At 42.6% G+C, this 14,354-nt stretch overlaps 1 protein-coding gene across 2 annotated transcripts in view; it reads left to right on the plus strand.

Annotated features, from left to right (window-relative positions):
- Window positions 1-13,752: 13,752 nt before the first annotated feature.
- wdr11 (WD repeat domain 11) overlaps window positions 13,753-14,354 on the plus strand; it is a 71,020-nt gene continuing 70,418 nt past the window's right edge. Inside the window, exon 1 of one of the 2 annotated variants that reach the window (XM_061837124.1) lies at window positions 13,753-13,950. In XM_061837124.1, the coding sequence (XP_061693108.1) occupies window positions 13,865-13,950 (86 nt within the window). In that variant the 5' untranslated portion in view covers window positions 13,753-13,864. The remainder of the gene's footprint in view (window positions 13,951-14,354) is intronic. The other variant, XM_061837125.1, reaches the window with a different exon arrangement.

The raw sequence follows: 14,354 nt of genomic DNA on the forward strand, positions 1-14,354 counted from the left end.
ATTATTGCTGTTCAGCCATCAATGCGCATTCTTCAACACATGCAATGATCACTGGTTTTTGCCAGAGGCCAACATAAGGACATGGTAGTTAGAGATGGACAAATCCCAGTGTAAGCCATCTAACCGTGGTTGTTCCTGGAACAAATTATAATTTGTTGCTATGCAAGTTCCAGATGCTCAATGGGTCACATTTCCGGAGAGTATGCTGGCCATGCAAGAACTGAGATGTTTTCAGCTTCCAAGAATTGTGTACAGATCCTTGCAACATGAGGTGACGACTTTGGATGAATGGTACAACAAAGGGACTCAGGATCTCATCAATATCTCTGCATTAAAAATACCATGAATAAAATGCACCTGTGTTCCTTGCCCATAACATACGCCTACCCATAAGCCCACCACCACCATGGGCCACTCGACCCAGAACATTGACATCAGCACAACCACGCTCACCCACACAACGCCACACACGCTGCCAGCCATCTACCAGCCATCTGCCATGAACAGTATAGAGGACTCCTCTCCAGCGTGCCAGACGCCATCGAATGTGAGCGTTCACCCACTCAATACAGTTGCGACGACAAACTGTAGTCAAGTCGAGACCCCGATGAGGACAACGAGCATGGCCATGAGCTTCGCTGAGATCATTTCTGACAGTTTTTGCAGAAATTGTTTGGTGATGTAAACTGGTTGTTGGAGCAGCTGTCCAGGGGTCTGGTCTCAGATGATCTTGGAGGTGAGCATGCTGTTCGTGGAGGTCTTGGGCTGGTGTGGTTATAAGTGGTCTGCAGTTGTGAGGCTGCTTATTGTACTCCCAAATTCTCTGAAACGCCTTTGGAGACATCTTATGGTAGAGAAATTAACATTTAATTCCCTCTTGTGGGTATTCCCGCAGTCAGCATGCCAATTACATGCTTCCTAAGAACTTGAGACATCTGTAAAACTGCACATTCTAGAATGGCCTTTTATTGCGCCAAGCCAACTCCACACCTGTGCAATAACCATGCTAATCAGCATCTCGATATGCCACACCTGTGAGGTTTGATGGATTTTCCCAACAAAGGGGAAATGGTCAGTAACACAGATTTAGTCAGATTTGTTAACAATATATGAAGGAAGTGGCCTTTTGTGTATGTAAAAAAAGGTTTTAGCTCTTTGAGTGCAAAGCAAAAACACAAGTGTTGCATTTATATTTTGTTCAATTTATGTGATGTGATCAATGGAGGATTGTCATTGTGTAATGACTGTGTCATCTTTTATATTGCCCTTAATTAGTCAAACTTGTACAATTTAATGTGGTGGAACAATTATGTCACAGTTGCAGAGATAATGAAGCTTGAGACTGAAAATTAAATATATCATGAAGAGGTGATGAACTGTGGTGACCTGCAGGACTGACACAAGAGGTTTTTGTATTTAAAAAGAGAAAAGTTCACTAGGACAGCAACCATCACTGTGTTTTCTGTATCGCTGATGCTCGCTAGGGTCTTGAGTATGCTGGCACCGATCTCAACTAACTTTGGGTGTGAAGTGACTTATAGTATGAACTGGTTGCCAACCAATCACAGGGCATCTACAGACAAACAATCATTGTCACTCACATTCACACCTTTGGACAATTCCATCCATCCATATTCTACACTGTTTATCCTCACTCGGGTTGCAGGTATGCTGGAGCCTATCCCAGGAGAGGCGGAGTACATCCTGATCTGGTTGTCACTACACACAGGCGAGGCCGGATTTGAACCTGGGTCTTCTGAACTTTGAGGCTAGAGGCCCCATAGTTCAGTGGTTAGAGCATTGGTTTGGTAAACTGGGGCTTGTGAGTTCGTATCTCACTGAAGCCTCTGCTCCCCAAGAGGGGTTGCGTCAGGAAGGACATCCGGTGTAGAAACTGTGCCAAACAAATGTGAGCGTTCACTCGAGATGTCACTCTGTGGCGACCCCTAACGGGACAAGCCGAAAGAAAAACTAACTAACTCTTCAGAACTTTGAGGTAGATGTGCTCACCAGTCATCCACCATGCCGCCCCACAGCCAATTTAGAGTCTTCAATTAACCTACCATGCATGTGTTTGTGATGTGTAAGCAAACCAGAGTACCTGGAGAAAATCCACACAGGCACGGGGAAAACATGTCAATTCCATATAGGTGAAGTGGGATTTGAATCCGGCTCCTTTGAACTGTGAGGAAGATGTCCTAGCCAGTCATGCACCGTGCCAGCCAATAGAACAGCAGTCAATTACTATTGCATTGCCATGCTTTTTAGGGTAATGTAATTTAATTAAAACTAATGTGTGTTATTAGGACATATATTCTACAGACGAGAGTTTGGCTGCAACTTTTCAGGAACTGTGAGTTATAGAGTACATATTTATTGGAGGAGGTGTTGAATGAGGTCACAGAAGTTTCGTTTCTGCCTGCGGAGCTGTGAAGTGGTGATAATGAGCATCGCAGCTTCCTCTGGCTTCTTTCTTTCTCCAATGCAGATGTCAAGATTGAGCTTCTTCTTTTTCATTTTTTTGTTGACTTCCCTTTCTACCCTCACTTTCTTCCTTTAGTCTTGATCCAGATTAGCGTTGGAATAATTCTTCTTGAGTTTACGGATGAACTTCTCTGTTTCTCTGCATTTCAGAAAAAATAAGTTGAACTGAGGTTACGTAAGATATATCAATCATCAAACTTCAGAATCATCTAATATTAGTCTCACAGAAAGAACATTCAAAAGCATCAACAACTAAAGAAAAAAGTCTGAAAAGTGGCAACTGCGCACTGTCAGCAAAAATTGTGGTAATGCAATAATTATGAGGCGTTATCCTCCTCTATCTTATTTTCTCCCAAGTGCTTTTGCCCAAGTTACTTCTGTGTTTGGAACAACTAATAATTGAGATTTTCAATGACCTGTAACTGTTGCGCATTACCGGTATTTTCTAGAATGCGGAAAAGATCCAATTTTATAGTGTACCCTAAAATGATTCTGTTGGGGTGATAAAAAAAAACACCTAGAATAAATTTTATACCTCTAAGAAGTAATTACATTTTATTAAGGTTAGGGTTTGCTGTTATAATTGTTTGAGCTCTCTTTTTATAGATGTTTTTTTCAAGCAACATCTGCTGTGGTGTGACATCCTGCAGCAACTATGCACTTACTCTACACAAATACTTGGCCTTCGTTTGCACTGTTGATGAAAACCGTTTTTCGTGGATGGGTTATTTCAGACACATCTTTGTTGGAAGACGTGTAATGTGAATGTTTTGCAGCCAGAATGAACGGACAGAACAATTATCATTCTTGTTTATCTGTGAACACTATTTAAGGGCATCCATACTAATTTATAACTGCATATGTTCAGGGTCTCATTATTAATTCTAACAGATCTATTTTGAATAAGATTTTCCCATAATGCATCGCTTCCCCAGTGTGAAATGATTAGTCAGTGTGCATAATGACTTTTTACTCTTACAAACTAGCAATTTGAATTCCCTTTCATAGCAGCAGATGGAATGGAACTTGTGTTGTCAACTACACAGAAGATAATTCCTTTACTTCACAACTCATTTACGCTTCATTAATAATGCCTCTGATGTGGCAGATGCTCAATAATTACTTTGATGATAAAAACAAAACAAGCTCACAGTAATTTATTCTGAGATCCACCCCAGAAACATAAAGTAAGATAATTTGAAATATTCGCTAGAGCAGTTAATATTTTCCAAAACATGAATAAAAGGATGCTCCATGTGAATACGTAAAAACATGTTCTCAATGGCCTCAAACTGAGGTAATTTGTGACATAGGAAAACAATAAATTTAATTAGCTGTGCTTTTGTAGCATTCTGTTTGAATCCTTCGGCCATACTGCCGCTTTCTTTTTGTTGTTGTTTTTTTTCCCCCTGCTGTGTGCTTGCTCGGGGAATTCATCTCACATAAAGATCAAAACTATGGCAGACGGCCATGGCAGAAATGAGAGCACAGAGTCCCATAGAGGCCATGGGGATCATAGTGGAAGTCAATCAGCAGTTTTCATCAGATGTCTTTTCAAGGAAACATAAAAAACGGAATGACTGAATTTGATTATTGGAGAAATCTGTGAGGCATTGATTATGATGACATTGAACATGAGCAGCTTTTGGAGGTTTGTGATCTTTTCTTGTTTTTCATTCTGTCACGACCCATCGAGACGGAGGGAGGACCCAAATCCAGGACTCCGGAGACGCAAAGGTAGTTCGGGAAAAGTGTTTATTCGTTCCAAAGTCGGGGATCAGGCAGACAGTCAAGTGGGGCAGCGGTTATCAGGTCATCGGGCGTAGAGAGCAGGTCCGCGGGCAGGCAGGGGTCGGTACACGGAAGATCAATCAGAGAAGGCAGGAGTATCAAAGACGTCAAGCTTACGGGGTCAGTCGGAGGACAGGGGGAGGTCGGCACACCAGGGTTGACGATCAAGAGTACGGGAGTGCAGGAACGGGGCATGTGTTGCGACGATCTGGCCAAGACCAGTCGTCCCCTAAATAAATACAGGGGTTACTCAACGAGGATGAGGCGCAGATGTGCGCCTCCTAATCAGCGCCGATGCGCTGGGACCCGCCCAGCCAGGTCTGGACCGGCAGGAACATGACACATACATTCTGTATTCTGGATTAAATGAAACAAAACAAAGTTTGAAATACAGCAACTTTTTAAAACTACATTTGTATTGAGTGTTCTTTGAACACTGAATTAAAAATATTTAAAACTAGCGATTGCTGTTTTTAATCAATGGTTAATGTGTAACAATACAAAAACGATATTTACTGCTGACACACATCAGACCAAACAAAACACTTTCTTAAATGACTCAACAATAATCTTTTAATACTTTACTTACTTTGTGCTAGCAAACAATAGGCTACCAGACCTCCAAAGCCTGACGATTAAAATTGTGGAATTGATTTACTTTAACCGCGGTTTTTCACTTGTAATCAGTCAGGTTTGTTTTTTTTTTTGTCAGGAAAAAATATTAAAGAGAAAACTAAATAATGGCAAAGCATCTTTAATAATTGTTGTGAGGAAAGATTTTGTAAGGCACATCAAAAGCGGACAAATTTTTGAAAATAATTAAAAAGTGCATACGGTACCCTTATAACATCGTCAAAGTACCATTGAAAACTGATTAATTTTACTCCTGTAAGATTAATTGAAAGGATTCGAATATTTATTGCAAAGGATGTTCCGTACTCAATTGCTGTTGGAGTAGCCGGGACCTCATTTGCATGACCTGAAGTGATGATCATTGCTACTCTCCATTCTGAATGCAGAGTTTTCATTACACACTACCCAGCCAAAAGTCCCCACCAGATAATCAGCGACACAAACTGCTAAGAGCACACTGAACAACAAGAAGGGAAATAAATAACAATTTGTCAGATGATGGAGGCCACAAATGATTTCAACAAGTATTGAGTACAATTCTGTGAAAAATTCTGATTTTATCATTAGATTTATTTTTGGAGCAATGATTTAATGATTATGTATAATTAGTATTCCAGTAAGTATAGAACAGACCTCATCCAAGGCAGAACTGTTAGGCGAACGACAATTTGTTTTTGTTTGTCCAACTGTTATAGGGTTAGCAGGCTACTTTCTGGTTCTAAGAGGATAATTTACCAATGTGAGGTGCCATTGGGATTCTTCGTGAGGGATGTTTCCAATGTGTCCCATAGACGATGAAGTAGTAAAAATTACATTCCTGCATCTGCACCATTATCCAGATTTGCACCAAAATTTAATTAGATTGTGTATGTCACGTGCACCATCCATTCCACTACTAAGTTTCAGAGGAATTATTTTTTCATTTTTCGGGGTTTAATTGTATTAGATGTTGTGGCACGGTGGCACAGCTGGAAAGTGTTGGCCTGACACTTCTGAAGACCCGAGTTCCCAGCCCTCCCTCTGTGGAATTTGCATGTTCTCCCCGTGCCTGCGTGGGTTTTCTCCAGACACTCCGGTTTCCTCCCACATCCCTAAAACATACAACATAAATTGAACACTCTATATTGCCTCGAGGCGTGATTGTGAATGCATCTGTTTGTCTCTATGTGCCCTGCGATTGGCCGGCAACCACTTCAAGGTGCACCCTGCCTCCTGCCCATTAACAGCTGGGATACGCTCCAGCACTCCCCGCGACCCTTGTGAGAATAAGCGGCTAAGAAAATGGATGGATGGATCTATTAGATGTGGCACGGTTTAATCTCGGCCCCGCCTGTGTGGGGTTTGCATGTTCTCCCCATCCCTGGGTGGGTTTTCTATGGGCTCTCTGGTTTCCTCCCACATCTGAAAAACATACATTAGTTGGTGACTCTAAATTCTGCCCATCTGTCTGTAGGTGTGATTATGAGTCTGAATGCTTGTTTCTATCTGCCTTGCGATTGGCTGGCAATCAGTTCAAGGTTTACCCCGCCTCCTGTTTGCTGATAGCTGGGATAGGCTCTTCCGTTACCTTTTTGAGGATAAGCGGCTCAAATAATCGGTGGATTTATGGATGTACCAAATGTATTTGCCCTTTTTTAATAATGTTGTTATCAAAATGATGTTTCTTTGGACTGTACATAATTGATATTTTAATACCTCTTTCTACTCCTTTTCAAAGATGTGGAACTTTATAATTTTTTTGTTTTCATTTTAATCTCATTTTGTTCAATATTGATTTGGATATCATTTGTAAATCTTAGAAATCAAGCATTCAAGGCAAATTCAAAGTGGTGTAGGATTAGACATTTGTCAAGAGTGCTGCATATTGTAGCTCAGCAAACCTGTGTCTTTTTTAGCTATCAACTCAACCTGGGTGTCAGTGTTGCATGTGTCAAAGATTCTGGGTTTGAATCTCCGCTCAGACCTTTCCGTAAAGAATTTGCATCTAATACTGGTACTTGACCATGGTTTCTCTGAGTACTCCAATCTTTCCAACAAGTCAAGACTCTAAATAGGTTTGAATGTGAGTGTTAATGGCTGTTTTTTATTTTGTGCCTTGTGACTGACTCGGACTAATTCAGGGGATAGGCTTTCTCTCGCCCCAAAGCCTGTAATCGTACGCAATTATGTGTAATGGCTGCCAGGCATACCAATATTTTGGGCAATATTGTGCACTCGTTATAAAGGAAACAATTGTTATCCTTCCTTTTATCGACCACACTTCACATGTAAATGTAAGCCATGAATTCAACTACTACCATATTTAATAAATGGCATCACAATTGGAAATGAACACATCTGCTGGAGGTTAACTGCTGGAGTTAAGGCTCTTCCTCAACTTACTTTGTATACTTACATTTACATTAACATACAAATTATCTAAAGTAGATTAAATTGTATTCATTGGAAGGGAGAATGAAGCATATACCATTGTATATCTGAGGGTTGCGTCAGGAAGGGCATCCGGCATAAAAATTGTGCCAAACATATATATGCGTTCATCTGAGATGATACGCTGTGGCGACCCCGAAAGGGACAAGCCGAAAGGACAACAACAACAACAACATCTGCGTAAATAGGTTTGATGTATGGCAAGGGAGGGCTTACAAAGGAAATTAAATTATTAGTCCGTAGACTCTAGGTAGCCAATAAACATGACAGAATTTGTGAGAGTATGGGATGTGAGCAAAGAAGACACAAATTTCAGTCAACACTTGACAATTGCCTCGCAAGTCAGATAACTACAAGGTATTTTGAAAGTTTTCCAAACATAAAACATGTTTATCGTGTGTGTCATCTTAAATTATGTAAACATTTCTTGTTTTCATTTCCAGTACCAGGAATCAGAAAGTTATATTTTACTGCAATAATACTTCCAACCAACACTGTGTCTTCAAATGATGGATAATCCCCCACAAAAAAATAAAAAATGCACGATTCAGACGAATTACTAAACAACTAATAATACCTAAATACCATGATACTCAAGTGCATGCACCACATGACATTTAAAATAACATTACTTTCCTGTAACCTCACTATGTAGTCTACAAACACAACTGAATGATCTTAAAAAAGGTAAGTCTCGTTACCATATTAACACATAATGTACAAGGAATAGTATAACAAATACTATTAAAAAAAATCAAGGGTTTGACTACATTACAATACAATACATTTTATTAGCGTGCTTGTACTCTGCCTAAAAGACCATCCTGTTACCTTTACTTTAGGATGTTGATATTGCAGTTGAATGAGATACCATATTAATGAAATGTTCTCCTTTGCAGATTTATGTAAGTTGTTCCTCCACTTGGATGGCTCGTTCAACTCAAAATGTGAACCAGAGACACCTCACACAAAATATGCCTTAAAGTCTCACTGACAAGAAAAGCACGATTTTTAGTATGTTTTTAAGTTTAAAAAAAAGGCAGCCGGAATGAACCCATCCATTTTTTCACCACACAACATGATTTTGATGTATATGACTTTTTGTAATTCCCGCCATGAAAATCTTCTCGAGGGATTTGTTTGGAGAAGAAGCAGGAAGTGACATTATTAGCAGATGCCGACTCAGGTGGGTTCGTGTGTTTATACCATTTTTACCTCCGGAAAGGTAGTTCTTTGTTCCTTCGTTTTAGCCAAAATGCCTGCTCGTTGTATTGCTGGCTATTGCTCGAACACTCAGGAGGATGGATTCACTCTTCATACTTTTCGAACAGTACCGGTTCGTCATAAAAAATGGATTGCACAGGTGCAAAGGATGAGAGCTCCATGGGTTCCAAATTACAGGAAAGTGTGTATAGAGCTATCAAAAAAAAATAATAGTTTGGGGGGGGGACGTAATGCTTCTTTCAGAGAGTGACGACAACACTCGCGGCGCCGGGCCGCAGTAGGCCATTGCGGTGCCTATCCGGGGTGGCTCATGGCAGCGCCGGGCCATCGTGGCTCGCCGCTTTATGGCATTGTCCTCGCTCACGGCTGAGTACACTACATACTGTCATACATACTGTTGGGGAGTCTGTTCTTAGTTAGAAGTGATCTGCATATCATCTAAATAGGGCTTGAAACGATATGGTATTATTGCCCCGGTCACTTCACTCGACTGTGAGATTGTCCATTCTTCGAAAAGCGCTTTCATGTCAGAAGGGGCGTCGGAAAAATCTGAAAATCTCTGTTGTTCCTCTCCCATAGCCAGTGCCACTACATGTTTTCAATGGCGAACGTTCCAGTGTGACGTCTGCTGATGACCTTGCAGGCAATATGGCTATCACTTGGATGTCAAGTGAGACTTCCACAACTTTCGCATGGATGACACACTATCCGCTCATATTTATTTTTTTCGGATAGACATATAAGTGAATAATTATATGTATTTTTCATTACAATATCTATTTTACAATGTGTAGAGGCATGTCAGCGGGACTTTAATGACTCGTAATCTGGCGGCTTGGTAGCGCAGCTGTAGAGCGTTGGCCTCACATTTCTGAAGACTGGGGTTCAAATCCAAGCCCCACCTGTGTGGGGTTTTCACTTCATCCCCGTGCACGTGTGGGTTTTCTTGGGGCACTCTGTATTCCTCCCACATCCCAAAAGCATGCGTTATCTGGAGACTTTAAATTGTCCCTAGGTATGATTGAGAGTGCATTAGATTTTTTTGTTTTTTTAAATGTAAAACTGAATTAAGTTTCACTTTGTTTTTACAAGACAACTCCCTGGTTTGAACAAATGAGTGTGCTTCTGATTGTCCCACTCTCGTACATAACCCTAATCAAAGTATGCAACATAAACAAGAAATATGGTTCATTATGTTAGGTTGATGGTGTGATTGTGAGTGCGACTGTTGTCTTTCTCCATCTGCCCTGCAATTGACTGGTGACCAGTTCAGGGTGTACCTTGCCTCATGCCCGTTGACAGCTGTGATAGGCTACAGCACTCCCATGACCCTTCCGAGGATAAGCAGCTCCCATAATGGTTGTATGAATGAATAATGTCTGTTACAATACCTATGCTCACTTGAAAAGTCGGTGGTTTCAAACAAAAGGTGCTCTGTCCCGAGTTGTTTCACAGATCTAAATGTAAATACCATCGAATAAAAGATGGAATTCTTAAATTTTGTCTCACATTCATCTTTTGATATGAAACCCAAATGTCCTCAGTTCAGCACTCCCATGACCCTTGTAAGGATTAGGGGCTCAGAAAATGGATGGCTGGAGTCATTATCCAAGTCAAACACAAAGGAGAACTTCTACCCACAACAAAAAACAAGCATCTTATGTTAATTTACAGTAAAACACCAAATTGAATATGTGTGAATGTGAATCTGCACATTCTATCCTTTTGTAGAATTTATCCGGCCTTTTGAAACCCTCAGATAAGCAGTTAGTTATACTACCTATAATGCTTCTCATAGGGTTGTGCGAGGCCGGTGATTGTACTACATAGTTCCATTTTTAAGGTAGAAGTAATATATGCAAACAGATTCATTTAGCAAGCGTAATGTGATTTATCAAAGCAAAGATGAATGGCACTGGCTAGTTTAAATTTAATAATGGTCGAAATGCATGAGCGAGGCTGCGTGTAAAACAGCGCCACTGTAGCGCATGCAAAATGAGAGGGTAACACTTCCAATCCCACCACTTCAAAGTGCATTTTTCACCTGTGATACTTTGAAAAGAATTGATTTCAGTTCTTCGTTTCAAACTTGTAAGAGTACTATAGAAAAAAAATAACAACAAAAAGACTAGATTCAAATAAAATGAAGTTAAATTGTACATACAGTATTTGAAAAGGAGTCAGTAGATGTATGATTCCACCACGAGGTGGTACCACTGATGATGTAGTGGTACACAAACCTGACTTCGGCGCAGGCAGTGCCGGTTCAGTTCCAACTCAGTGCAATTCAGTGGCGACCACTTCAGGGTGGAGTCCGCCTTTTGACCCAAGTCAGCTAGGATAGGCACCATACCGCGTGACCCTAACCAAGATAAGTGGTGTTGAAAATGGATGGGACTATCACTATCTTTACTTTGTTGTGATTATATGTTCTGATTTGCTCATGTCTCAGAGGAGGTGACACCAACAGTGAGGGATGTTATCAAGCTGAAGAAGGAGTCCTCACGGGGATTTCTGGCCTGTGGGACTCCCAAGGCAGCTGACAGGTATCGGCTGGCCAAGCGAAATGCAGCTCTGGTGGTCGCTGCCGCAAAAACCCGGGCGTGGGAGGAGTTCGGTGAGGCCATGGAGAAGGACTTCAGGACGGCTTCGAGGAAATTCTGGTCCATCTTGGGAGGGGGAAGTAGTGCATCATCAACACGGTGTACAGTGCGGTGGGGCGCTGCTGACGTCAACTCGGGATGTTGTGAGTCGGTGGGAGATTACTCCAAAGACCTCCTCAATTCCACCAACACGCCTTCCCACGAGGACGTTGAGTCTGGGTGCTCTGAGGTAGGCTCTTCTATCTCTAGGGTTGATGTCACTGAGGTAGTTAAAAAGCTCCTTGGTGGCAGGGTTCCGGGGGTGGATGAGATTCAGAGACTAAAGGCTCAGGATGTTGTGCGGCTGTCGTGGTTGACACGCTTCTGCAACATCGGGAACAGTGCCTCTGGATTGGCAGACTGGGGTGGTCGTCCCCATTTTCAAGAAGGGTGACCTGAGGGTGTGTTCCAACTCTATAGGGATCACACTCCTTAGCCTCCCTGGTAAAGTCTACTCAGGGGTACTGGAAAGGTGGGTCCATCGGGAAGTTGAGTCTCAGAATCAGGAGGAGCAATGTGGTTTTCGTCCTAGCCGTGGAACAGTGGACCAGCTCTACACCCTCGGCAGGATCCTCAAGGGTGCATGGGAGTTCGCCCAACCAGTCTACGTGTTTTGTGGACTTGGAGAAGGCATTCGACCGTGTCGCGCAGAGAGTCCTGTGGGCGGTTCTTCGGGAGTATGGGTTACCGAATCCCCTGATACAAGGTGTTCAGTCCCTGTGCGACTGCTGTCAGAGTTTGGTCCGCATTGCCGACTATAAGTCGGACTCATTTCCGGTAATAGTTGGAGTCCACCAACGCTGCCCTTTGTCACCGATTTTTTTCATAACTTTTATGGATAGAATTTCTAGGCGCAGTCAAGACGTCGAGGGCGTTCAGTTTGGTGACCTCAGTATTGCATTTCTGCTCTTTGCAGATGATGTGGTTCTGTTGGCTTCATCTAGCCGTGATCTCCTGGTCTCACTGGAGCGATACGCAGCCAAGTGTGAAGTTGCTGGGATGAGAATCAGCACCTCCAAATCCGAGACTGTGGTTCTCAGTTTGAAAATGGTGGCGTGGCCTCTCCGGGTCGGGGATGAAATCCTTCTCCAAGTGGAGGAGTTCAAGTATCTTGGGGTCTTGTTCACAAGTGACTTGTTGGAATTTTTACATTTCTAAATCATCATAAACTTAAGTTAGTAATCTGACTCCAATTTGTGACCTTACCCAACTGCCACTCATCCAACAATACGCGCGCTCGTTCTGCAATAGAAAGGTATCAGGAAGCCGGCGTTTTCACACACGAGTGGATTTATTCCTTCAACACACACCTGGGTCTCGGGTCCCTCTCATTACAACCCTGTACGTCTCTGTTCCCTCAGCCGACGTACTCTACATCCGAGTTTCCTAGAACAATTTTAAAGTACAATCTACTGATTCACTATTGGTTCTGTGACTCCTGCAGGTATCCTTGGCGCTCTCTCATTGGTCTCCTTTGGTTCGCCGGATGTTGGCCCGACTCCTCCCCAGCAGACTCGCGTGCTGGCCCCTCCTGGTGGTGGTTTCCTGACAGTAGTTTTTCCACCAACTGCCTCTGAGTCCTGTCGTCTCCGCATCCTCCTTGCAGTTAGCACCGTCTGTTCTAAAACATTCCATTCTTGCACCACATACCCTGTTTCGTTCCACCAGTCACACGCTCAGCACTTTACAGTCTCACACTTTCATACAAAGGATGTAGCAACATCTAATGAACTACTTTAAGCTCAAACTCTTATATTTTCTTTAGAATGGAGCGGGAGATTGACAGACGGATCGGTGCAGCGTCTGCAGTGATGCAGACTTTGTATCGGCCCGTTGTGGTAAAGAGGGAGCTATGTCGAAAGGCAAAACTCTCAATTTATCAGTCGATCTACGTTCCTACCCTCACCTATGGGCATGAGCTGTGGGTCGTGACTGAAAGAACAAGATCCCGGATACAAGCAGCCGAAATGAGTTTCCTCCGCAGGGTGTCCGGGCTCTCCCTTAGAGATAGGGTGCGAAATTCAGTCATCCGGGAGGGGCTCAGTGTCGAGTCGCTACTCCTCTGCATTAAGAGGAGCCAGATGAGGTGGCTGGGCCATATGATTCGGGTGCCTCCTGGACGCCTCCCTGGTGAGGTGTTCCAGGCATGTCCCACCGGAAAGACACCCTGAGGACGAACTGGGACATGCTGGAGAGACTATGTCTTTCGGCTGGCTTGGGAACGTCTCGGGATCCCTCCGGAACAGCTGGAAGAAGTGGCTGGGGAAAGGGAAGTCTGGGTATCCCTTATGAAGCTACTTCCCCCGGGACCCGACCTGGAAAAGTGGTAGATAATGGATGGATGCATGGATATATGTTCCAAGCTATCCGCTGGCTATAAACCATTCATTGATGTATTACGCTGCAAAATTCTCATGAATTCATTGCTATTATTTTCCCCTTGAAACAGCATTTTTTTTAATATTCAAAAATCCAATTTAGTTTGTAGTTTCACTAGGAACCTTAGCCAAAGTGGGATTTGTTCCCGCACGACGCTGTTTTCAACAACACCCTTTCACTTCCTGTTATCGTCCAAAATAATAACTCAGGCAGGAAGCTCATTTATTGTCACAGCTTTCGACCAACAAGCTTGAATGAAGCGCAAGCAGTGATCTGTAATTATGATTCCATACACTGTCAATATCAAACTCGCGGCTCGGACGTTGACAGGCACTCTCAATTTGCAGAACAAAACGGCAGTAGATTGGTGAGTATTGAAGCTGTTTCATTAGCATGCACATAGTAACCGACAGTGTTTCCAGTTTTCTCCACGTCGCATTGCTTTTAGGAATCGGTACATTTTATTCTTTATTAGCTGGGGTAGGCTCCAGCACTCCTTCGACCATACGTGCACTAGTGCGTCTGTTATTAGTTGTTGAGATATAGGTATTATGTCAAGGATGTTGGCTAAAATGTGTAAGACATCTCGTGTCATATGATAAGCAATTTGCTGGGCCTGTTGGATTTATGAAGCCTTGTCCATGTTTAGAAATGTAACTAGAGACGTGAGGGTAGGAAACCAGACGTTATTGCGCGAATAGTGTCTTCGTTATAAAACATGTGCATATAGGTAAATTACATCAATGACATCATGTCAGTGGTTCTACTGAT

This window comes from Syngnathoides biaculeatus, chromosome 12, assembly GCF_019802595.1.
Source record: "Syngnathoides biaculeatus isolate LvHL_M chromosome 12, ASM1980259v1, whole genome shotgun sequence".
NCBI classification, from domain to species: Eukaryota; Metazoa; Chordata; class Actinopteri; order Syngnathiformes; family Syngnathidae; genus Syngnathoides; species Syngnathoides biaculeatus.